This window comes from Anabrus simplex, chromosome 6 (genome assembly GCF_040414725.1).
Source record: "Anabrus simplex isolate iqAnaSimp1 chromosome 6, ASM4041472v1, whole genome shotgun sequence".
NCBI lineage: Eukaryota > Metazoa > Arthropoda > Insecta > Orthoptera > Tettigoniidae > Anabrus > Anabrus simplex.
Window position 1 is genome coordinate 244,979,294 of NC_090270.1, and position 26,204 is coordinate 245,005,497.

General features: G+C 40.4%; 1 protein-coding gene across 1 annotated transcript in view; it reads right to left on the minus strand.

Moving 5' to 3' along the window:
- Positions 1-26,001, minus strand: part of LOC136876391 (leukocyte elastase inhibitor) — a 35,315-nt gene extending 9,314 nt beyond the window's left edge. The window contains exons 1-6 of the mRNA XM_067150305.2: positions 25,944-26,001; positions 13,653-13,756; positions 13,399-13,581; positions 7,101-7,314; positions 6,067-6,281; positions 2,489-2,674 (exon numbers count right to left, since the gene is read on the minus strand). Coding sequence (XP_067006406.2) covers positions 2,489-2,674; positions 6,067-6,281; positions 7,101-7,314; positions 13,399-13,581; positions 13,653-13,756; positions 25,944-25,974 — 933 coding nt within the window. The 5' untranslated portion in view covers positions 25,975-26,001. The remainder of the gene's footprint in view (positions 1-2,488; positions 2,675-6,066; positions 6,282-7,100; positions 7,315-13,398; positions 13,582-13,652; positions 13,757-25,943) is intronic.
- Positions 26,002-26,204: the final 203 nt, after the last annotated feature.

Genomic DNA, 26,204 nt, shown 5'->3' on the forward strand with positions numbered 1-26,204 from the left:
TCTGAATGTTGACATGTTTCTTGACTATAAAGCGATCTCCATGCATTCTTCATGAAATCTGTTATCGAAAGGGGGTCACCATAGATTCATATATCGAGGAAAAGGAAACTGGAGTACTCGGAGCTTAGAAACACTATCTCTTTCGGTGTGCACATATCCGTTGCCTGTCGTAAGGGATGAGTGAAAGGTGTAACGTCTAGATATTTTCAGTTTGGGAATGCACGTCAGCTTCCAACTGAGAATTCGATTGATGCGTTGTTACGTGTCCTCCGCTTTTCTGTATGGATGTGAAAGTTGGTCCCTTTACGAAAATATAGAGATAACAATTGTTGATTTTGAAATGTATCTGTATCACCACTACTTATGGATACATTGGGTGCTGACAATTTCTAATACCAAAGTTCTTCATCGGATTAATAATTAAGAAGAACTGCTGCTCACTACAATAGTAAGTAAGAAAGAATAAATATCTAGAACACATTATGAGAGGTGAGACTTACTAGCTATTGCAACTTACAATCGAACGGAAGGTACAAGAGTAAGATCTATTGGGAGGTGAAGGATTTCATGGCAGAAGGACTTTCGAAGATGGCACAACTGCACGTCAGAAGCAGCTTTCCATACTGCAACATCACGTTTAGATTTGTCTACACGGCCCACCAACCTCCGTAAAGAGAAATATTTTTAAGAAGAAGAAGAATAGTTAGCCAAGTCTTGCTCCCTTTCATAAGGTTTAATCAATCGAAACGTAGAACGGTATCCGCAAACTTTGGACAGCACACGCTATATCAAAACGACAGCATATTAAGGATAGTTTGAGAGAGTCCACTAAAAATCACCCCCACCGTTCAGGTTCCTGTTTAAACACGGAAAATTATTCTCTGTACTTTCCCACAATGAAGACCCACACGGTTGAACCACTCCTCCACAGCATCGTGAAACGCTTGAAGGGTTTTGAAATGCTTACTCTTCAAGGCCTTCTTCAAAGGAACCAACTATACGATAAATGCAAAGAGAGAGATCTTGGCTGTATCATCCGTAAGGCCACAGGTATACAAGGTGGCCCCCCACCCACAGGCGATATCCAAATCGGGAAAGACGGAGTAAAAGATGAAGACTGGCATATATCGGGATGCTACTGAAGAAGCGTATAAATCTAGTGTCGGAACACCACAACTTCTGGATCATTGACGCCTTGTACCACTTCTGCTTCTGTGTTACGCACATGGCATCTCGTGCATCGTCCATTAATGGGAAATGACTGGACGTAACATCCTTCGACAGACAACCACAATTACACCTAGATATGTATGTATGTATGTATGTATGTATGTATGTATGTATGTTCAGTATTCAGCCCTAAGGCTGGTTGGATCCTCAACAGCTCTGCCATCAGCTGTCATAGATGGCCTAGGCATCACTGAAGAGGCGTACCAGGGAAATGAGGAGTGAGGTAGTTTCCCGTTGCTTTCCTCACCGACCCAGAAGTTGCTATTACATATCAGGTTGCCAAGCCCACTGAAATGCATGCAGCAACCGACCCTATGAGCAACGTTTTCACACCATTCATAGCAAGGACTGGCTGCAGAAGGAATGGCATTACTAGCATCGCTCATACCTCAGTCACTTTCATATTGTCAAAGCCAAGGATAAGGCAGAGACAGATCAATGAAAGTAACAAAATTGCTCTAGTCCATACCAGAAGACATAGTGCAGTGTAAACACAATAGGTCCTGCCAGCAAAGGCATACACCAGATATAAGAAAGGCATTTTTTCTAAAACTTTCTTGTAGAGTTGACACTAGATGTTTCAACTATATGATGCCAGTGAACCAGAATTGTAGTAAATACTCTCTCATTGCTTATATTAGATTGGGTATGTAAGCCTGCATTTCATTCTCCTCAAAAATGATTTAAGTAAAATAAAAGTATTTACCTTGCTCAAAGCATTAACCCACTCCCCGAAAGAGAAGTGTTAAATACCTTCATTGTAATCCTCTGCCTGTCGTAAGAGGTGACTAAAAGGGGTAATACCCACTGACTCTCTGCTTTTGAGCGTGCATTGTCACCACGGCCTTCCCAGCTGAGTTTGGTATTGTTTCCTCATAGCCTATAACACATTAATTTCCAACAGGCATGTGAGTTGCATTCTATAGAGATTTATAAAATAATGTGGCCGCCACGCTCACCTATCTTAAACCCGATTGAGCATTTACGAAAGTCGGTGGAGAGATCAATGATCACTGAAGGTAATGCAACTGCAAATGCCGTGGGACAGGAGAAATATATCCAGAGAAAATTGCCTTACATCTCTCCACTTATGAAATGGATTCCTTGTAGAAGTGCTGCTCTATATTCACTGGTCTCAGACATGTCAACATATTTCCCATATTATTCTGATTTGAGCAATTGTACAACGTTTGGTGCAACACTGTTGTTGATATTTTTTAAATGCTGTAAAAAATGGTTTAAAGGAAATTGTACTCACCTTTTGCAGGGAATCTTCAAGAGCCAGAGTACTCTCAATCTTGAAACGTGGTAATGACACAATCACTTGTTTATACAGTAAGCTGTTCAAAATGTAAGTTATATTGAGCGATGTGATTTTGCTCTCCAGATTCTTCAGACCCTCGACCTCCATCGGCAGGATTATCAGCATGCTGATTTTCTCCCCCTGTAAATGAGAGATGTTTATCATTGTGACATTCACATTACACCATTTCTATCGAAAGAAGTGAGGACTTCTGGAGGAAAAATCTGATAAGTAACATTCTTCCAGTTTTAAATGAAAAATTATGTTTAAAAACTCGCCTAAGATTCTTTACTTGTTGTATGACGTTGTTGATTTATGGGGGACACGGATTTTTATTATTGTTGAATTACACTTCCACATGTCCCTTGGCTTTTTCTCTCATGGTGCAACTCTCCGTAATGCCTCTCATCACACCATCAGTCACATGCCAGCTGACTCTTTACAAAGGGGAGGATATAGAACTCACGAGAAAGTTCCTGGAATCGTTATGCAAGGAAGCACACAGCGAATCGATATTATAGACTTTAAAGCTGAACCAAAAACTGGCTATATACTAGATCCAACGGGGAGGTTTGAACCAGCCACAGGAGGATAACAACGAGAAGAAGGCCATCTACGAAACCATAATGCCCTACTGTAAAAAATAAATTCAGTCTTGATTACATTGAGCTGTTCGTCTCGTGGAACGATTTCAGGCCTTTCTGTAAAGACCTGTAATATGATAGCATCCCGAAAAATACAATCAAAAGAATTGCAATCTCGGCAGTTAAGGGATCTGTCGCAATTTTACGACGTAACTTATGCACTATATAACCAAGGTATTGAGTGGATGGGATATGGAACATTCGAAAACGGTAGGAATAGGATAATACTGGAAAGGGATTACATGAAACAGCAAAGAATGAGTAAAAACAAAGGTTCTAAGAGTTAGGATATTAAAACAAATTGCTTCACGCTGTGAAAATAAGAGATCATTACGGGAATTTTAGAACGTAATTTGGAGAATGAGGACAATCGTAGATGTTATGACAAAAAGGAAAATGAGGGGCATGGTGGTTAATGGGAGTACACAAAAATAAAGCACACAGACAAAATAGATATGAAAATAAACGTGTACATAGGCTATTGTAAAGAAATGGGATGGGCACATCTTATAAAAGACTATTTATAGACAAGGGAAATAAGAGAGAAGTGTACAGATGGGGAGGATATGAGAAAAATTGATAACGAAACCCAGCTGTATATAATTGTAAAGTCATTGAAAAGAGAGTAGGTACATCCTGGAAAAATTGCAAAATTATTTATTATGTCATGTGGGGAAGTAAATTTATGGAAGTAAAATAATTGACACATGTTAGTTAGTAACAGAATTGTACATAAGGCAACCTGGACAATATAACTTTGTTGAAGTCTAGATTATTATATACGTAGATTATAGTTTTAGCTTATAATTCATTTACCGTCGTAGTCGTATGTAACCGATGTCTTATTGTTCTTAATCTCTTATACTATTTTTACTATCTTTTATTTGCCTTCCTCTAATCATAATATTGTACTTTTTATGCTTTTTCCTTGTGGCAGCCTCTATAATTTTTAGCAAGCAAATAAAACAACAAATAGTTATTTAGTTCTTCTTCCAGGTTGAAAATTGTTGGTGTTTTCTATACATTCCGTACAGTTTGACAATGTTTCGAATACATTGCAGTATTCTTTGTCAAGGCGGCTGAAACACCCCTACTCGGTTCGGGGTGATCAGTCTCCCAGGCAGCAATAAAACTAATGATTACTCCTGGTTACTGTCAACGCTTTCCTGAAGCATCGACGCAAGATCAGTAACTGCGAGTTTGTACCACTATTTGTAACCTCAGAACTTAGTGAACTGAACGGTTAGCCCTATGAGAGGCCACTTTCACCCCCGAGTTAATTCTTTGAGTGGTGGGGGTGGGGAAACCGGCCGGGCATTGAGGTAACCACACTATCTCCCTTAGTGTGCAAATTATTGCCTAGTTGTACTTTCTATTAAAATAATTACAGCCACCACTTAGTGCCAAGGATATTCGTGGCTTGTACGGAAATGAGTTTGTTTTTTTACAATTACAGATGTTATTTTTGTTTTCTTAGAAGTGAAGCTTCAACGGTGTGTAGAGTTACGGTGAATCATGAAATTCTGTTATCTAAATTATATGTTGCTGGAATCCGCGGTATTGCATTAAAGTGGTTCCACAACTACCTTGGTGGAAGAAAACAATTTGTTTCCGTCAATGGTTATCAAAGCATGGGAAAAGAGGTGACTCGTGGAGTTCCACAAGGGTCTATCTTGGGACCCACATTGTTAACAAAGTAGTTCGATGTATTTGTGGATGAGAGCGACTAATGTGAATGTTTACACCTCTTGCTCCTTGAAAACATCCACCACATTGTGGACATTGGGTTCTTCGTGTATCGAAATTATTTTCCGGCCTGTTTACAGTCTGCTCGTTCTGTTTATCCTGTACATCTTTACTTTCTGTCTCAGAGTCAAAATATTTATATTGTGGTCCAAAATTTCTCCCTAACGAAGACAATATTCCCGAGGAGCCTGGGGACGTAGTAGGTCTTCGTCTTCCGTTGGGGCATAATACTTATTCTCTTTCTGGCTTAACCTTTCTTTAAGCTTCTTCCCCATATGGACAAGCAAGCCTTTCTGAGGAAAGGTTTTATCACTGTGAAGGCATTTATTTTTTGTCTCTGAATCGATCTCCATTATGAATGAGAATGGTGGTTAAGAGGAGTACCAAAGCTTAATGGTATGACAATTCATGGCAGAGTTTCATAGCGACCCGATAGCAGCTTAATTAAAATCTAGCGCCTAGCGATTGCGGCGGAAGTATTACCAACTAACAAAGAGGTCAGACAGCACTCTTGCAAAGAGAATGTTGACTAAGTATGGTATAAACGCGGCCCTTCACCAGCCTCTATCGGTAGTAACTTGAGTTATACGTAGTAAAATGCGTGCGCTATTTTCACTGGATGGTTTGCTTGGTAGCATGCAATCTATGACTGACGAAACAAGATCGATTAAAATGCCTACTATCGTTGGTACCAAATCTATTATAACCAAGTACAATAACTAACAATGAGAGCCACGATTCCGTCGGATAACATCAGTGCACTATTAAAACCCGCGAATAAACAGCACAAATAAGCAACGACGCCTTAAAAACCGAGCTGGCACTTATTCCTTACAGCGCCATGTCAGAGCACATTGTCCGCAGAGCCATCTAGACCCTAGATACAATTATTCCCCATGAGGTACATTCACTCAAACAACACAATAATTAACCCAGTATTACACGGATACCTTATATCGCGACAAAAGCAACAGAAAATGAGTTTAGAACAACAAGATCAGGTAGTAGTGTTTCGTGGACATCTGACAAATCAACAATAGAAAACAGGTCAAGTCTACCATAGCACCGAATCATAAATCAGATCATACTCCAAGATGTCACTATTGGGGTTAAATAATATATTTTGGTAAAGTACATACTTACTTGATATGGCAATTTCAGGACCGTTGCTTGCAAGTCGTCAAATTTTCCATATCGAAAGCGGTTCATGTGATGCATCATTTGTACTTGTCTTGTAGACTTGGTATCAAGATGAAAGTTTTCTTTTGATGTAAGTGTTTTATTAAACTCAGTACTCCACTGACCTTTGAAATACATGGCATTTAGGAGCATCACCACAGTATTTGGATTCAGATTACCTGTAGACATCATAATGCAAAAAGACAGAGTCAGTACTAAAAAACATGGTCTACTGAACAAAATCAGCATACTAGGATAATTATGATTGTTTGTTTTGAAGGGTCTAACTTCTAGGTCATCGCCTCTGACAAACTAGAGCTAGTGTGGTCAACTATGTTTCTATTACAACTGAACTGGCTAATGCAGACATTGTGAGAGATTTCTTGCATCATGAGTTTCCTGGATGCTGGATTGGGATAGGTAGTCACCCGATTGCTTGGACACCCTACAAGTCTAGACATAAGGCCCTCCTTGGCACTTCCCTTTCTTCTGCCGATACCTTCAATTTTCGAAGGGTCGAACCGATTCAATTTATTCCCTATGATCAATGTTAATAGAGGATGGTTGCACAGTTGCACTTCTTCTGAAACAGTAATCACCACCACTACTACCATCTTATATCTTTCTTTAAATCATCCATGTAAACCGTGAATAATTAGGTTGAAAGGTTACGGCCTTGTTTAACCCCTATAACTACTGCACATTCAACAAAGAACTGATGTTATCACTAGACAGGATCTACCAATATCAGGGGTTCAGAAAATTCGATCGCCATATAAACAGAAAAAGACTGAATCCATCTGACGAGAAAGTATACTACCAGGCTCTCAGAATGTGTTAAATCAACCTGCAGGAAGAGAGAATGTGGACATCCCTGTAAATGATGGCTAAATACGATGCCAAAGAGATTGAATGACTTAATCCATGGAAGATAATAATGATTAACATCGGAGGGTACATTTCTGGAGAAAGCTGTCGGAAAGCTTACGTTTACTTACCTTCAACTATCAATTCTTGTATTTTCTGATTGGTCTTCTGTTCAACCCATTGGTTTATAATATTTCTCACAGCTTCGGTTTTATTAGAAAAATCCACAAGTTCAACTGACGACTGGAAGTTATTCTCAGCAGATTGTCGAAACTCGTCCTTGATCTTAAATCCTTCTTGTACGTATATCTTGTTGGCCATCTCCAGAGTAACATTTTCAGATGCCTGCAGGAAGAATGAAAATAAATTAAAACTAGTAGTAGCGCCCGTTGTTGACGGGTTATTCTTGGTAAAGTTGCAGAAAATATAGCCTCATGATGCCTCCTAGATTAGCGGTCCTCAAAATTGTTTCCTCTATTAGGCTGCAATGAAAACTGTCCTGAAGATCACCCTAATAAGCGATCTACTTTTTCAAGAACCAATAAATCCCTGCAAAGGCAAAGTATTTTGTGCCCTTATCTAATGACTGGTTCCAATAAATAGGGAAAATGCTAAGAATAATAAGAATAAGAAGAAATGATTGTTTCTACTCACGTTGCTATGCTCATCAGAAATCTGACAGTAGCTAGGCTATATAACACGACAAGTCTGAACATTCTAAATAGACAGGTGAGCATTCTGTCTCCAGTTCTCTTCAGCATTAATAGAAATGCATCATAAGGAAATGTTTGAATAGTTGATCTGGTGGAAGCAAAGTTGAAAATCAACAATTAAGTGATCTAAAATTCTTGGAGACACAACACTTTAAGCAAAATTAGAAACTGGATGAAAACAATTGCTAGACTGTTGAATATTAGAGTGAAATCTTGGTCTGACAGTTACTAAAATAAAAATGAATATCGTGATAAAAATCGAGCCAATTTTTCTCACAGACAGGCTTTCTATCTGCTTATAAGAGGAAGGACACATTTTTTCTTGGGCTATATGGTCGGGAAACGGGGTGGCTTAACGGAGAAAATACTATTAGACAGAAATATTTTATCCAAAATCAGTGTCACATACAAAAATCATGTCATAAGCAAATTATTATTGCTTCTAATTTCTAATTTTCTGATTTACTTAATGGTATATATAGAATCAATTGATGGCTCGAGATAAGAGTAGGTAAACAATTCGTGGGAATTCTGTCACCTAGGCGACAGCACTAAATGCAGATCAGAGGTAAGCGAGTGAAGAAATGAATATAGGAGAATGTTATGAATAGAGATGCACAAGGCGCAAGTTTAATCTAGTCGCTCTACATTTATGCTGGTGAGTTGCATACATTCTAAGGATTCTGATAGTTCAGATCGCTAATATTTATGCAAATCTGACTGTGGAAGCTTTGTGTGCCTTGTTCAAATACGTTTGTACTCTAAGCTTTCTTATAATTCCCCTCTCTAGTTATGCACAATATAGAATGAGAATAGAACGTTAATTTTGGTTTGGTTTGTGCAATATAATTGTTAGTGTGTATTTAATATTGGAGGGTTGTGCAATATATTGTAGGAAATCAAAAAAGTTTGAAATATATTGCGCAAATCGCAAAATACTGTGCCATGTATTGGCAATATTGTGCAATATCTCGTCCTCCCGCCAGTTGGTATCAACAAGTGGGGGAGAACGTATCGTGATGGCAGACAAACAAGTGGTAACAAGGTTTATTTTGCAGTTTATCGGAGTGTGCCATGGCCTTCCGGTTCTGTGGGACGTTAAGAGCAAAGATTATAGTAATCGCGATAAAAAAAAGGTGAACAGAACGAGGTGCTTATTGAGAAATATTGTCAAAAATATCCGAACGCCGACAAGCAAGAAGTTATTTTAAAAAGTCAGTTCTGCGTACAAACTTCCGGAAGGAAGTGAAACGGCTTTCTGATACAGAAAAGAGTGTGTTCAAACAAAATACCGGCAAGTACTGACTATAATAAATTGCCACGCATATTGTACATCTATGACCGCTTTGCACAATATATTGCACAACCAACAATATTATCTTCACACGATTCTATTTATTGCACAAACCCGATTGTTGTGCAATAATATTGTACGTCTGTGGGTAGTTAAGAATATATTGTACAATCCATTTTGCGCAATAATATTGTACGTCTATGGGCCCCTTTGGGCTCTTTAGTTTGACGAAACTACCTTTGAGTAAATAAATTTACAAATTAACTGAAAGAGAAAATATATGGTAACAGTATTACACGTGCGAAAGAAATAACTTAAAGAATGACATGTTTCGTTCCTGAATATAATCATCAGATCATATCAAATCACACTAAAATATTAATGTTTGTTTCTGTTTAAATACTTACTGCAGTAAATTCTGGAGTAGATACAAATTAAGACATCGTTAAGATAAGTTCCAGATTTCATGTTCCTAAGTTTTAAACATAAATATATAAATAAATATAAATACAGTCGAACCTCGATATCTCGATCTTCTATTACTCGAACTGTCAGTATCTCGAAGTAACGTAAATTTCCCGGACGTTTGTCCTATTCTTCACGTGTATTTACTTCTCTATTACTCGAAGTTCGGTTACACGAATTTCTCGATTTCTTGAAGCAAAAATTTCCTCCCTTGAAGCAAAAAAAAATACCCTGTAACTCAAATTTTGTGCAACATTAACAGTGAAATACGGTATTTGTGGTTTGTGAGGAACAGTTAACAAGTAAAGAAATGGTTACAGTGATGCTGGGAGCTAATATGATGGGAATTGGAAAACTAAATCTTCTAGTGATCGGAAAATCGGCGAAGCCTCACTGTTTCTCCGGTGTGAACTAATTACTGGTCACGTACGAAAGCAACCCCCCCAATGTCACGGATGACAAGCTCCATTTACGAATCCCGGTTGGGTGGTATTGATGAGAAGTTTCAGTGTGAAGGGAGGAAAGGTTAACAATTACAAGCAGAAGGGACTAACGGATTCTTTTTTTCCACAGGTGTTAACTGAGGTATGCTTCTTGTTTCACTGCTGTATGTACTGTATCCTGTCTTCTAAATTACTATAATAAGGGTTATAATTAAAGTGATGCCGTAAAATAGAGTTTGCTTATATATTTTTAAATACTGTTAAAATAATGTATTCAGTATAAGCCCGTATATACATATGATTCAATTATGTGCTATACATGCTCAAAAACGGTATTCTCTCTATATAGAAACTTCGATAACTCGAAATGAAATTTAGCTCCCGAGATGATTAGAAATATCGAGATTCCACTGTATTTATTTCTAAATATTTGAGTGTGATTTGATAGAATCTGATGCTCTTCCATCAAGAAGGAAATGTGTCATTCTCTTTTAATCGTTTCCTTAGCAGCAGAGTTACCATATGTTTTCTCTATCAGGTAGTTCATAAATGTATTTGCTCAAAGTTAGTTTCGGAAGACTAAGGAGCCTAACAGTTATAAATTAAGTGAGTCGAAACTGTAAATAGATGGCTTCAGATATCACAAAAAATGAACAGACCAAGTAAAAGAGAAGGAAACGAACAATGATCAAGTAATTTCACGAATTTGAAGATCGGGTCCGATATTTGACACGTCAAACGATGAATCACCATTTCAACACTGAAAGACGGAAAACCATGATGATCCATTTCATGTGCGTGTACTCATCTGATCAGTGGCGGTGATAAAAACCCCGCTGACCCCGCGGGGCGGGGGAGCCTATGGCTTTTGAGGGGCCCATGACTATTTCTTAATTCTTAGCTGAAGAGTGATTTTACACATTGATAAAGCTACAGCACGCAGCACAGTATTAGTTTTACTATAGGGAATTATTCCAAACGTAGGCCGTCGTAGTGCAGAGCTTATTTCGTCAATAGGAGTACAGTAGTTATTTCTGAAAGAATGCGGGTTTCCCAGCCTGTTCCAATAATAACTATCCCTTGCTGCCACTCACAACAATCAACACGGCTTTTGAAGTAATTAACCAGTTCTGAGAACCCAGTAGTCAGCGACGATGCGATAACAAAGACATCCTCCTTATCAAAACTTTAAACACTGAAGTCTAGAGCCTGTTTATAACTCTCGGCAGTCAGTGTAGGTAAGCAGGCCTACAATTGACGGTTGAGTTGTAAATAGTAGTAAATTATTTAGTCCTAGGAACGAGATTATTTCTTAATATTGTGACTGTCAGCGTGTTTTGGTTGCTATAATTTGGATATACATCTCTTGGGTGTGTGTGTGTGTTCGTAGCATATAAGTGTATTATTTCAATTCCATCATGTTTGAAAACTAAATTGTGTAACTTATTCTTATTATTTTTTTTTTTGCTAGGGGCTTTACGTCGCTCCGACACAGATAGGTCTTATGGCGACGATGGGATAGGCCTAGGAGTTGGAAGGAAGCGGCCGTGGCCTTAATTAAGGTACAGCCCCAGCATTTGCCTGGTGTGAAAATGGGAAACCACGGAAAACCATCTTCAGGGCTGCCGATAGTGGGATTCGAACCTACTATCTCCCGGATGCAAGCTCACAGCCGCGCGCCTCAACGCGCACGGCCAACTCGCCCGGTATTCTTATTCTTATTATTATTATTATTATTATTATTATTATTATTATTATCGTCATCATCATCATCATCGACGTTGCTATTCATTGTAATATACAACCTTGTACTGCGAAATAAACTTGTAACTTTCCTTATCAAGAAACGAAGGACCCATTTTTAATTATTTAGGGGTGGGGGGTGGGGGTCGGGGGGGGGGGAGCTTCTTAGCGCCGATACTGCATCTGATATTCTTGTTAGGTCTTATTGTTCTTCTTCTTCTTCTAGTACTTCATTCAATGTCTTTTCCTCAAAGAAAGTTGGCGACCGTCATGAGTAATTACACTTATTTTGCGCTTCTCCCATCAAGGTTGCTGTATAGAGCCACTGTTGTAGGTTCTGCGCACATAATAATTTACTCTGCCATGTCCACGTTTCCCCTTTTTCTTGACTTCTATGGTCAATCGTAGTAGGCTCTTTTCGCCATTTCGGAAGATATAATCAAAATAGGCTCGTTTAAAGTAGTAAATATTTACAGTGTTGTTAGTGATTGCAAAAAGGACTCGACATTGTTGTGAGATGGACAACAAACAATGGTATGATTGTCAATGGGTGAAAAGTCAGGTTGTGAGTTTCACGAAGCGGAGGAGTCGTCTCAGTTTTCGTTACTGTGTTGATGGGGTGAAAGTAGCTCGTGTGGACCACTATAAGTACTTAGATGGCAGTATAAGGTAATCGCATTAATCAGGTTGTAAATAAAGGTTAAAGATCTCTTCATATAGTTATGTGAGTATAAGGATGTAAAGGAGAAGAGCAATAGGTTTCTGGTAAGACCCCAAATTAGAGTTCCAGTGTATGGGACCCACAACCAGGACTACTTCATACGAGAACTGGAAAGATCCATAGGCGAGTAGAGCGCTTTGTTCTGGGTGATTTCCGAGAAAAGAGGAGTGTTACGAAAATTGGGCTGGAATGACCTGGAAGCAAGGAGGAGTTGAAACTCCCATTTAACAGCACACGACTTTGTAAGTCTTCACCAGACCAATAGGTCTGCCTGATTATTTGGCAAGTGAGATGCAAAAGAGGTTTTAGCCTCTACTAAAAAATTACCTTTAGAGGGGTACTCGACAAAGCAAGTGAAACTAAGAAAAGACATAAAACCATATTCAGGGATGGGTTTAAAACCCGCTATTTCCCGAGTGCAAGCTGATAGCTGGTCGAAACTGAGCAGTCACTTGCCCGGTTACCAATAAGATAGACCTGATGTCAAATAAATGAAAAGAAACTGGAGCCGCTGTACCTCGCTGTACAATTATGTGAAAAATGCTTGAATAGGGGTATTCACATCATTCACGCGGGTTGTCTCGTTTGTACATTAAATTAACCGATCTCGAGACACGTCGACTTACCTTTATATATATAAAAAATAATATATTCCTCTTCTCCCTGGTATTTACCCCTAATTTTTTTGGGATTGTTGGGGTTGTGTTGATTTGTACTAGTTTTACAGGCAGATGCCCTTCCTGACGCCAAACATAGGCGAAGAGATTTAATCATTATCGCGTATTCTGTGTTAGTATTGCGGTGATGTGTGTAGATGAAGATGCGTGTTCCGAGAATCATCGGTACACGATTAAAATCTCCGACCTGACCGGGAATCGAACCCAGCGTCCTCCGAGCCAAAAGCCACTACAGTGATCATTCGGCCAAAAAACACGGCATTAAAAACATATATTAAATTACAAATTATATATTTGGGACTTTGCATTCCATGAATAATGGACAGATTTTTTGATACCTTTGGCAAAGTAAGCGGACTGATATATTTGTTACCTGAAGAGAAGCAAACAATGCCTTGAAGCCGTGTTCTGTCCGTTCACGACTGTCAGGTAGATGGAGGGCTGAAGATACGTGCTGAGCCGTATTTCCTCTCAGTCCTACTAGCACCATTGCAAGTACGGTCTCCACGCTGAAAGGTGACACAACCATGTTGCCTGATGATTCTTCGCTCAGCACCTAGCAATTAAAATATTATTAGAATTGAACATTTTTCTATCATTGTAAATAACATATCACACAATGTTCACCTTGTAGAGTGAAGTGCTGAAGGAGTTGATGGCCTTCGCTACATTACGGTGAGCGTCCTCAGCTTGGAATGAGTCATCTCCTTTGACCACACTTAACAGCAATGCTGTAACAAATAATGAATATTCAGAGAAAAAGTGTAGATCTTACTATTCATATTTTTTTAACCCTTACATGCACAGCATTGCATATGTGCAAAGGACAATTTAGTTGCTTGTTACGTCTGTTTTACGATTTTACAAGGGTGCATTTACTTCTGCCCGCCTCTGTGATATAGTAGTTAGTGTGATTAGCTGCCACCTCCGGAGGCGCGGCTTCGATTCACGGCTCTGCCATGAAATTTGAAAAGTGATACGAGGGCTTGAACGGGGTACACTCAGCTTAGGGATGTCAACTGAGTAGAGAGGTGTTCGATTCCCTCCTCAGCAATCCTCTAAGTGGTTTTCCGTGGTTTCTCACTTCTCCTCCAGGCCCAGGCCGCTTTCTTCCCTCTTCCTTGCCCATTCCTTCCAATCTTTCCATCCCCAACAAGGCTCCTGTTCAGCATAGCAGGTGACGCCGCCTGGGCGATGTACTTTTCCTCTTGTCCAGTTGTATCCCCTAGACCCAAAGTCTCACGCTCCAGGACACTGCCCTTGAGGCGGTAGAGGTGGGATCCCTCGTTGAGTCCGAGGAAGAAACCAACCCTGGATGGTAAATGGATTAAGAAAGAAAGAAAGAAAGAAAGAAAGAAAGAAAGAAAGAAAGAAAGAAAGCTTTTACTTCTACCTTGCAGACGAACTTGGTAGGAATCCATAGTGTATTTATTAAAAGTGAACAATCTTTTATTTTATGACTTTTCTTGCTAATCAGCTGGATTGGTGTAAACTTTAAACTAAGGAAAAACAATAAAAATGTTGATTCCTTCAGAGAATTCGTGAGCATGAGCATCCCTAAGATTGAAGTGTGGCAGTAGCTACAGTTATCGCACCGCTTTGAAGTGTGGCAGTAGCTACAGTTACCGCACCGCTTTGAAGTGTGGCAGTAGCTACAGTTACCGCACCGCTTTGAAGTGTGGCAGTAGCTGTAGTTACCGCACCGCTCTGAAGTGTGGCAGTAGCTACAGTTATCGTACCGCTTTTTATATACCGGTACGTAAAACATTCAAAACTTTTAACATTTGACTGATCCAAATTGGTAACAAATATTCATTTTGTCAAATAATTTTAAAATATTTTTGTGATAATAATGTGTTACTTTTGAAATGAAAAGTATCGTATTTAAAAGAAATAAAAATTGCACATCTAAGGGTTAAATGTACAATTTTGTGCCTTCAATAAGTACTTTAATTGAGGCGTTGACATGGGAAAGGTAGTAAGTTAAAAAATCGAAATTTTGTTTTTTCATGAAGAAAGTAGTAAATGCTCATGCCAGTGACACTGAAAAGGCAGTACGGTACGTCAACTGGTAAAATATATTTGCTTCTACGATTGACGCAAGATGGAACCTGTGTTAAGTCCACGAGGTTTGGCATGGAGAAGGTAAGTAAGTCAGCCCGTGCCTCTGAATGGAATTAAGTATAACCCTTGCCATTTGTTGACAGTAAGCTGCATGTAATCGTTGTTTATAGCTAATAGTTATATTTTAGTTTCCAGAATGTCTCCGAAACCTATTCCAACCAAAATGGTAAGTCGTTATTGCCAGCATCTTGACACGACGTTCATACTACGTCTTTGGTTTTATATATAGGCATTACGTGTGTCCAACAATGGCCACAGAAGTAGTTGCAAAAATGATCTGAGAGCCTAAACATTTTCAAACATTCCATGTAATCATGATGACGTCCGGGGATTTTTGTGACTTCTTCATAGAAAGCAAGATATATTTAAATACCCAACACCATAAGGTTAGCACTGTGGGCCGGATAAAGAGCTGAACTTCCATTACTAAAGACAAGGCAACCATTCAAAGAGAACCGAGGAAGGAGCACAACATCCTCGAGAAAGGGCGGTCCTATCACACGATCAACAATGTATAGTCCTTACAACCACTTAGAACGAGACCAACAATCAGCAATCCGAAAGAAAATGACTTATTGGCCATGCTGGATTTCTTCAATGAAAAGTATTTTGCGTTTTACCGTGAAATTTGTGCTTGAATCATACACGTCAACTGACAAAACTGATTAGACAGTTACTTTTCACAATATGTTCGATCACATAATTTGTGCCTGAAAGATAATTAGCATAACATTGTAATAATGATATTAGGTCCCGTAATATTAATAACCCGCTGACGCGTTTCTATCTTGCGTTTGCAAGCAGTTGCCTATGGTGATACTAGGCGTTAAAATGGCCTTGGTATTGTGCCTTCTGAGAGTTTTACCAATTCTATCTGTGTCAAAGATCCTATTGGTTTAAACTGTGCTGGAATATATATGATTCCTTGTTCTTGTGGATCGGTTTATGTTGGCCAAACATGTAGGAAGGTAGCTACAAGTGTTAAAGAACACCGCAGGCGTCTATGTATTTGCCAGCTAGAGAAGTCTGCCGAGGCAGAACATGCCATACATAATGATCATCAAATCATTTTTGATGCTACTTCTGTCATTTATAAAGAGAAATATTTTATACATAGAATCATTCCTGAGGCGATAGAAATTGCTAAATACCCAAATAATTTTAACAAAGGTAACATGTACATAATGAGTAGATCATGGCTGCCCTCCATATTTAACTCACCAACATCTTTTTCCGTGACTGTGGAGAGCATGGAATGAACTATATTTCTAACAGGGTCTGTCTATTTTCAATTTGATTTCTATGGGTGACAGTTGCCGTTACACGCCTTGTTATTGCTCTGAAGACGATCTTGGTCGCAGGATCCCAAATGATTATAATGTCATCTAGTGGTTGTGAAAGTCAGCGCATTAAGATAATTAGCATAACTTTGGGTATTAAACTGATAAATGGATAATTACTTGATTTTACATGATATTTGTTCAATATAATCTGTTTCACAATGATGACATGACTATTTTTTCTTCTGTAAAATTAACTTTTGACTTACTACCTTTCCCATGCGAATACCTCAATTCGTTACAAAGGCTGAGCATCTAGAATAAAATGGCATCAATCAACACCAAATGACAGCAGAAGTTGTGATAAATTTGTATAGCCAAGAATGTGAAAGAAAGAAGAAGATTAACATTGGAGCAGGCACTCAGAATGATCTTGAAGTGAGAATTACGAGAATCACCTGAGTGCCTATATTATAAGAGTGCAGTGCGAATCAGGAGTGAGTCTTGTGCGTCAGCGAGTACTCTGGTGAATCAAGGCGATCTAGATTACGCGCGTGGGGTGTGACGAACTGTGAAGTGAACTGTTGTGGATCGACTCTGACCAGTGAGAAGCCGTGTTAGAGAACAGGAGTTCAAGGCGCCTGTGTGCAGTATGATAACTGGAGTGAGTGAGTGAGTGAGTGAGTGAGTGAGTGAGTGAGTGAGTGAGTGAGTGAGTGAAGAACTGAATTAGAAAACGCTAACTCGAGTGAAGTTGTGAATAGCAGTTAAATACATTTTTGCGTAGTAAAACACGCTACTGCTCTGAGTATTGATTTTAGTTGTAAGGACCCCGGACTTTTTTCGCATGGCCTTCAAAGAGACCTGGTTCATCCCTCTCGAGCTTACTCCCATGGGGAACCTGCGCCATGGTGATGATGGGGTTCTACCTAGCATTACATGTTACGCTGAAGAATCTCCCTCACCCCCGCACACACGTCTACCAAACGAGAGTAACATCAATGCTCCACCAGGAATCGAACCTGGGACTTCTGGAACCAAAGGTGGTGATGAAGACTGTTTTAGGACGAAGTGCAATTTGGTACGTCCTCTAATAACTCTGTTCAGAAGAACATTTTGCAAGATGTCTGACACTTTAAAAAAATGATAGGTATGGTTAAAAGAAAAAACAAGGGACAGGAAGAGCGTAAAAATAAGACTTCCTAGGCTTGCAAACGTAATACTGTCGCAGTGAGAAGAGAACAAGTACTGACCAAGGGAGGTCAGATAGGAAAGGTGAATGGCGAGGAGTCTGGTACAAGCAAGTGGAAACAATGCCTCACTCAGCTAGTGGAACCGTGCCTACGCTCTCAAATTCAGAACCACTTTTCCCCATTCGTCGCTCCTTAGGCAACAGGCCGGGGATATCGTGGATGTATTCTACCATCACCGCCCACAGGGGGGCCTGGGACCAAAGGCCTGCATGATAATCAATTAGCCATGGAGCGATACCCTGTTACTGTAATAATAATAATAATAATAATAATAATAATAATAATAATAATAATAATAATAATAATAATAATAATCGTAATTTTACGTGCTGAAGGGAATGTCAGGCTTGTCGCTGCCCTTTTGGTATTACCTGAAAGGGGATGACGAAACCAGCTGGGGGAATCTGCCAGCCCGCCCATGGGCATGCCGTGGCCCTTCCTCTATTATTCCCTTCGTCTATTTTCGCCATGGCTGTATGAACCTCCTCGTTGTTCTTTAACTAGCAATCTTGGTAGCAAAATAACAGGAGATGGAAGAAGTAGAAGAGAAATAGCCAGCCGCATTAACCAAGTCAAAATACCGTTCAACAAAAAAGGAAAGCTCTTCACATACAAAAACATTAGTATGAGTCCCAGGAAACGTATTGTGAAGATATATGTGTGGAGCGTACTATTGTATGGCAGTGAAACCTGGACTCTTAGCTTGGCTGATAAGAAACGTATGTTAGCCTTTGAAATTTGGTGCTACAGGAAAATACTGAAAATTCCATGGGTGGATAAAGTCACTAATGAAGAAACGCTGAAAAGGATTGGAGAGAAGCCATGTTTATGGAATATGCTTACTCACCGAAGAAACATGAAAGTCTTCTGCACACAATACTGGAGGGCAGCGTGGAAGGAAAGAACTGTAGAGGTGGACCACGCCTGGGGTATATAAAATAAACATTCACGACAAGGGTTGTGATAATTGGACATGAAGAGACTAGCCACAGACCGGAGTTGATGGGAAGCCACTACAAGCCAATCTTCGCATTGAGCACCACAGAAGAAGAAGAAGAAGAATAAGTTTTTCCATACAATTGCTGGAAGGTACAATGGGAATGTTCCATCTGCAGCCGAACCCTGAATATTCTAGTAACCCACAATCGAGGTATAAATACAAGGCCGCTGCAAGCGAGGTGGTTGTGATGTCAGAGTTTCCAGTGAGTAGCTGGACTGAAAACGGCGTAAGGAACGGAAGACTGTGTGCTACCTGGGGGTACTGTGCGTTTGTGCATTTCTGTGGACTGAGGATCGCTGGGAGTCAGCGAGGGAAACCGCTATCGTGGGTGTAATTGGTCGTTTCGTGAGAATTGTCCTGCTGTCTAATTCTGTTCAGCTGTTGCATGTGACTGTGTAAATCTCTAGAGTCGAACCAAGGAACAGTCATCACATGTTGTGTAATCAGTAGCATTGTGTTCAAACCCAGCGGTCTTCCCGCAGCTGCTGTATGGGGTGAATGGACTTGGAGAAAAGGGGCTGCCTGGTCGAGGCGGTAAAGGCGTGCTTGGTTCGCCCGGAAGGACGTAGGTTTGAATCCCCGTCAGGAAATCGTAAAAATTAAGAAACGAGATTTCCATTTCCGGAGGTGCATAATTATGGCCCTGAGGTTCACTCAGCCTACACCAAAAATGAATACCCGGTTAATTCCTGGGGTCAAAGGCGGCCGGGCGTAGAGCTAACCACTCTACGCCATCACGTGCCGCGGTTAACAATGGTGGAAGCCTTTACCTTCCACTCCTCCAAGGGCCTTCATGTCCTGTACGGAGGTGTCTTTGTCTTTGTTGGACTTGGAGAAATGGGAGTAAGGATTATAGCCGAGCCCAGGTAATACCAACGGGCCGGGCTGCCTGCTGTGTAAACAGAAAACAATTAATGGGTGTGATAATTCATGGTTGAATATAATTGTGTGTGTGTATGAGTGTGTGCGCGCATTTATTAGTTCATCTTTAAATAAATGAGAGTAATACAACAGATGCTATTTTATTCCTAACAATAACGAATTGGTTAATTACATTTGTAGGGTTTTCGGAGACACTGGGGTGCCTGAATTTTGTCCCGAAGGATTACTCTGGCGTTCAAGTAAATCTACCGACGTGAGCCTGACGTATTATGGTACATTGAAATCCCTTAACCTGCCATGTTGGACTCAGAAGGACAGGGCTCTACTATCTGAGTTCGCAGCCCAGCCAGATACAATATATTCTAGAGCCCGGTTTTTGAGCGCTAATATGTTAGGATGCAAGCATTTTAAAGAGTAGCGTGTATCTTTGAGCTTGCACAGCGGTTCTGCAATGCGATTTGCATACATATTAGGAATACAGTATATTAGAACCCCTAAGAATTATACAACACCCCATTGCATAACTGTAGCGTGAGTTAGACACCGCTTGCTGAATGAAAATCCACAGCCTGTTTCCAGTCATTCGACTGGGTCAGGAATGGAATGAATGAAGCCCCTTTCTAGCGGGGAGGATGGGAATTGTGCCGGCTGCCGCGGCCTGTCGCACTCCTCTGGGGCGATGATTAATGAGTGATTAATGAAATGTTATTGGAGAGTGTTGCTGGAATGAAAGATGACAGGGAAAACCGGAGTACCCGGAGAAAAACCTGTCCCGCCTCCGCTTTGTCCAGCACAAATCTCACATGGAGTGACCGGGATTTGAACCATGGAACCCAGCGGAGATACCGCTTGCTATTCTCCAATAATTTTGCATCCTCAGGTGGTTTTTTTTAATCAATTTGCTTTACGTCGCAGCGATGCAGATAGGTTTTATGGCGACGATGGAATAGAAAAGGGCTAGGAGTAGGAAGGAAGCGTCCGTGGCCTTGATTAAGGCACTCAAGGGGCCGATGACCTCGATGTTAGGCTCCTCTAAACAACAAGCAAGATTAAGGCACAGCCTTGTATGGTTTGGAAATGAAAAAACCCGGAAAAAGCATCTTCAGGATTACCGACAGTGGGGTTGAAATCCACTATCTCCCGAATGCAAGCTGATACAGTAGCTGCGTGACATAAACCGTACAGCCACTTACTCCTTTATTTGAGCATTTAAAACCCTCTTAGAGAAAATTATAATTGGCTGTTAGAATAAATAGTAATAACAATGCTATTCTATTTACGTAACTGTAACTATTTTTACGTTTCTCGGAGGCACGGAGGTGCCGCAATTTTGTCCCGCAGGAGTTCTTAAAGGTGGCGGTAATTCTACCGACGCGAGGTTGACGTATTTGATCTCCTTCAAATACCACTGGATTGAGCCAGGAATGAACCTGCCAACCAGGGCTCAGAAAGGTAACGCCTTAACCGTTTGCGCCACTCAGCCAAGCCAGGATTAAAGCTGCGGACTCTGCACCAGCGCGAAAATGTTGGGAAGAAGAAGAGTTATAAGCACATTTTAAACAGTTAAGAAATATTAATAAAACAATAAATGCCCCTTCATCTTCTTCTATTTATCCCATACCTGTGGGATTGCGGGTGCGAACTGTGTAGCACATGGGGATTTGTCTGTCTTTTACGACCGGGTGCTCTTCCTGACACCAAACCTATATGGAGGGATGTAATCAATATCGCATGCTTCTGTGGTGGTGTGTTGTGTTGTATATGAAGAGAAGAGTGTTTGAATGAACACCAAAACCCTGTCCCCGAGTTCGAAGATTTAATCACACGCGATTAAAATCCCCGAACCAGCCTGGAATCGAAATCGGGACCCTCTCAACGCTGACCATTCAGCCAAGGAATCGGACAAAACAATAAACTCCCCTATACTTATAAATGAAAATGTACTTTTTTCTAGATTTCTATCCAGTTTACCTTCTAGTCAGATACCAACTTTCATACAAATCACTGCAGTAGACTTGGCAAGATACTTCCACGAACAAATATGAAACCGAAAGTGGAGTGATCAATAATTATACATCTCATCTGAGATTATATCGAAATGTATGTTCAACCCTTGTCCCGTTTCTCTGCGGGGTCGCGTATGAAGTGAGATTAATTCGTATCGAGCTTTTGCGACCAGATGTCCTTCTGACGTCAACCTCCTCAGAGGAGTTAATGAGATGAAATAAATGACGTGATATATGACAGTAGGAAGGGAGAGGGTGAAACCCGGTGCCGGCACATAGCATAATCCTGTCGAATAGCACACGAATCACCGTCAACAGCGTCATATGCCCGCACTCCATATGAAGACTGCGGATAGGTTTGGAATTAAAAGCCAGGCTTTTGGCACGCAATCTATTGACTAGAAATTGTATACCACCACCTTCCCTACCCTCCCAGCCAACATTCTGATGGTGAAATTTTCTTCGACCAACGGGATTTGAACCAGCGAACCACGGTGTCAGACCATTTAGACTTCGACACCTTATCGATCATGGCTACCGGGTGGAATTGAGAATAAAAAGCTAAATATTAGCCGAGAATCCGAAAAGAAAGTTTTTTGTTCATTTAATCGAATAGCAGTTTTACAGAGCACGTTAAATCAATAGGCCTACCTTAATTCTTGCTGTGCTCCTTTTTCCTCTTCGACACACCTGATTCAATCGGTCTGATTTCTGTTTCCGGAGCTGTTCTATGTTATGTGTAGGCTCGTATGTTTATGCAGTAATAGGTTAGAATGCAAACTTACTGAAGCGAATAACAAGTAGAGTCTACCTGCACGACGGTAATACTATAAGGTTTGCATAAACATTAGGGGTTCGGCCCTTTAGAACCCCCTATAATTTATGTTACTCCCACTACACTACGTTAGAGTGGGCTAATCGACATTTCCTACTAACACAATTATTTATTAACAAAATTATTTAGTAACAAAATTAGATAGTAGGAAATGTCGACTAGCCCGCTCTAACCGAATGTAGTGGGAGTAACATAAACTCTAGGGGTTCTAATGGGCTGAACCCCTAATGTTTATATAACCTCATAGCACCGTCGTCGTGCGGGTAGACATCCGGGCCCTAATTATGTGGCTTCTTTCTTTTTATTTCTTGTTCATCCCAGAAAATAACTTTATGAATTTTGTCCCTAAGATCCGTATTCACCAAGGTCAGTTACTTTTGCTGTTATGCTAGATTTCCAAAACTCGGATAATATCATTTTCTCGGATAACGTTCGCTTCTGTATTCACCGCAGCATTCATTATCTCGGTTTACCAAAACTAAGTTCTGGTTTCAATCTGAATTTGAACCTTAAATTTTTCATACTGAAATACGGAAGAGAAATGACTACTCGCTGCCACCACTATCGAAATGTAAACAAGTTTTAAATTATATTCCCCCTAAACCCATGGCACTAAAGCTCTGAGGGGCCTTGGCCTACCAAGAGACTGCTGTTCAGTCCGAAGGCCTGCAGATTACGAGGTGTCGCGTGGTCAGCACGGCGAATCCTCTTGGCCATTATTATTGGCTTTCTAGACTGGGGCCACTATCTCACCGTCAGATAGCTCCTCAATTATAATCACGTAGGCTGAGTGGACCTCGAACCAGCCCTGAAATCCAGGTAAAATCCCTGACCTGGCCGGGAAGCGAACCCGGGGCTTCTGGGTAAAATTCAAGCACGCTACCCCTACATCACGGGGCTGGCATTTAAATTATATTCGGTGCTTGCAAATAATTGATAATAAATGATGTCCAACATTATCCAGAAACGAAGCAAGAAGTCTAATATGATGTTCCAAGCGAAGGATTTCTTATTGAATTTGGTGGCAGAAATTATTAGCATCAAACAGAATAAGAAAAAAACAGCCTACACATTGTACATTTCACTCAAAATATAACGCAATATTCTTTAGTTCGTCATTAAAAAATCACCCAGTCGTGTACCGTACAAGATATAAGCTACAATCGAGAATTCATTTTTGGTCTGTCTCTGTGTTGTGAATTTCAGGTTATGTTCGATCATGGATAACATGACAGTCTCGAATAACTTAAAACGTGTTCCAAAATCAGTGTCATCGTAGTCCTCAAACTATGTATGTATGTACATCTAGGACGTTTTATTGGATAATCTTTTTTGCTATTTGTTTTACGTCGCACCGGCACAGATAGGTCTTATGGCGACGATGGGACGAAAAGGCCTAGGACTGGGAAGGAAGCGGCCGTGGCCTTAATTAAGGTACAGCCCCAGCATTTACCTGGTGTGAAAATGGGAAACCACGGAAAAACATCTTCAGGGCTGCCGATAGTGGGGATCGAACCCACTATCTCCCAGATGCGAGCTCACAGCTGCGCGCTCCTAACCACACGGCCAACTCGCCCGGTTTGAATAATCTTGGCCATATACCTCGTCGTTGTGATTTTCTCTTTCGGTTAAATATTACAGAAGTCTACGAGCTGCCATCTTGAAGGACTATTATCTGAGATTTTCTGTTTTACCGGCCAACCTATCTTCGGTAAAATTTTAAACCGAAATAATACCTGTTATCTGATATAACGTTGTTGGTGAACACAAATGTAACTGTTACCTCGGTTTTATTACCTTTAGATCGAGATAAAAGCTTTTGCTCGCATTGGCAAATACAGCCTCCTATTATTTGTATCCTTAATGTCAATGTTTGCTTCTTTGAAGTCATTTAATGTACAGTTATAAACCATGATGGTTGTACTTTCAGCTTTATCATTTTATTAAACATTTGTTTTGTCAGTCTGATGTTATTATTATTATTATTATTATTATTATTATTATTATTATTATTGACTCATCTATCATATGCAGGCTTCTTGATTGTACGCTATGTGAGATGCTTGCACGACGATTTCTATTTCGACATATTTATACTCTACTAGACGGCAAAGAAAACGAAAATCTGTTGGGTGATCAATGGCCGAGTTTTAATTCATTTCATTCTGGTAAACACGATAAGGCAACTAGAGATCTTTTATATGTGAACATCGTAAGACATGGAATCCAAATAACTCTCTTTCTTTCTTTCTTTCTCCCTTTCTCAATCCGTTTACCCTCCAGGGTTGGTTTTTCCCTCGGAATCAGCGAAGGATCCCACCTCCACCGCCTCAAGGGCAATGTCCTTTGGGTTGGGGGATATAACTGGTAAGGAGGACCAGTACCTCGCCCTGATGGCCTCACTCCTATGCTGAACAGGGTCTTGTGGGGTGAGGGGTATGGGAAGTTTGGAACGGATAGACAAGGAAGAGGGAAGGAAGCGGCCATGGCCTAAAGTTAGGTACCATCCCGGCATTTGCCTGGAGGAGAAGTGGGAAATCACGGAAAACCACTTCGAGGATGGCTGAGGTGGGAATCGAAATCCCCTCTACTCAGTTGACCTCCCGAGGCTGAGTTGACCCCGTTCCAGTCCTCGCATCACTTTGTAAATTTCGTGGCAGAGCCGGGAATCGAATGCGGGCCTCCATGGGTGGCAGCTGGTCACATTATCCACTACAGCACAGAAGCGTACCCAAATAAGTCTCTCAGGTTTTAACCCGCGAACTTGTGATTCAGAGGCCAATGAACTACAACTAATCTATAGATGGAGCTATGCATAGTTAGATGTTGTAGATGTCACAAAGCAGACGCTACATTAATGACTGATTCTACTGTAATGATCAAATTGTTTCTTGCATTGTATGGTGCAGAATAGTTATACATTTATATTAAATAAAGCATTGAGAAGGTTAATACTGCTCCGTGGTTTGCCTGTTGATGTCATGACATTCCGGTTTATAGCCACATGCAGCTACATGTTTCGTAATCACTTTAACGTGGTTGTAAATTAGGGTTACATATTTCTTCATATGGTTGTGGGACCCTAAGGAGAATTACTTGATTGGAGAAGTAGAAAAGTTCCAAAGGAAAGCAGCATGATTTGTACTGGACGATTTTTGACAAACGAACAGTGTTATGAAAATATTATAACAATGTTTGGGCGGGGAAGATTTGATAGTAAGGAGACGAGCAGTTCGGCTAGGCTGTATGATCCAGGCTGTCAGTGCAGAGATGTTGTGGAATGACGTTAGTAGACGAGTAAGTTCGAGAAGAGTGTTTAAAAGTAGGAAAGATGAAAATAGAACTGGAATTCAAGATGACTAATTCGTAAATTGGAAGAGAAATTGGGGGTTGAAAATACGTTACCAATGGAAATGTAATAAAATTTCCAGATTCTTTGAAATGATTTAAGAAAATAATAAATTTATAGTGAATCAGCCACCTGAATGACAAGAAACGTTTGAAAAAACATAGCTCACTAGCTCCGAAGGTCACTCACCCGTTATCGCCGTGGACGAGAAGAACTTCATTCTAACTACCTCTCACTCGGATCACTCACTGCAACGTATTCTAGGCAGCGAGTTCCTTATATAGAGACTGGAGGAAGGTTGTAGCCATGACCTTGATTTTGACTCGTCTTTGCCTCACCGTTCTGAAAGCTACAACTTTAGCTGTTCGCGGCAGTAATTTGCAGGTTTGAACATCCGAAATTTCTTCGAACAAAATGAGGATATTCTAGACACCTACGGTCAGACGAAAT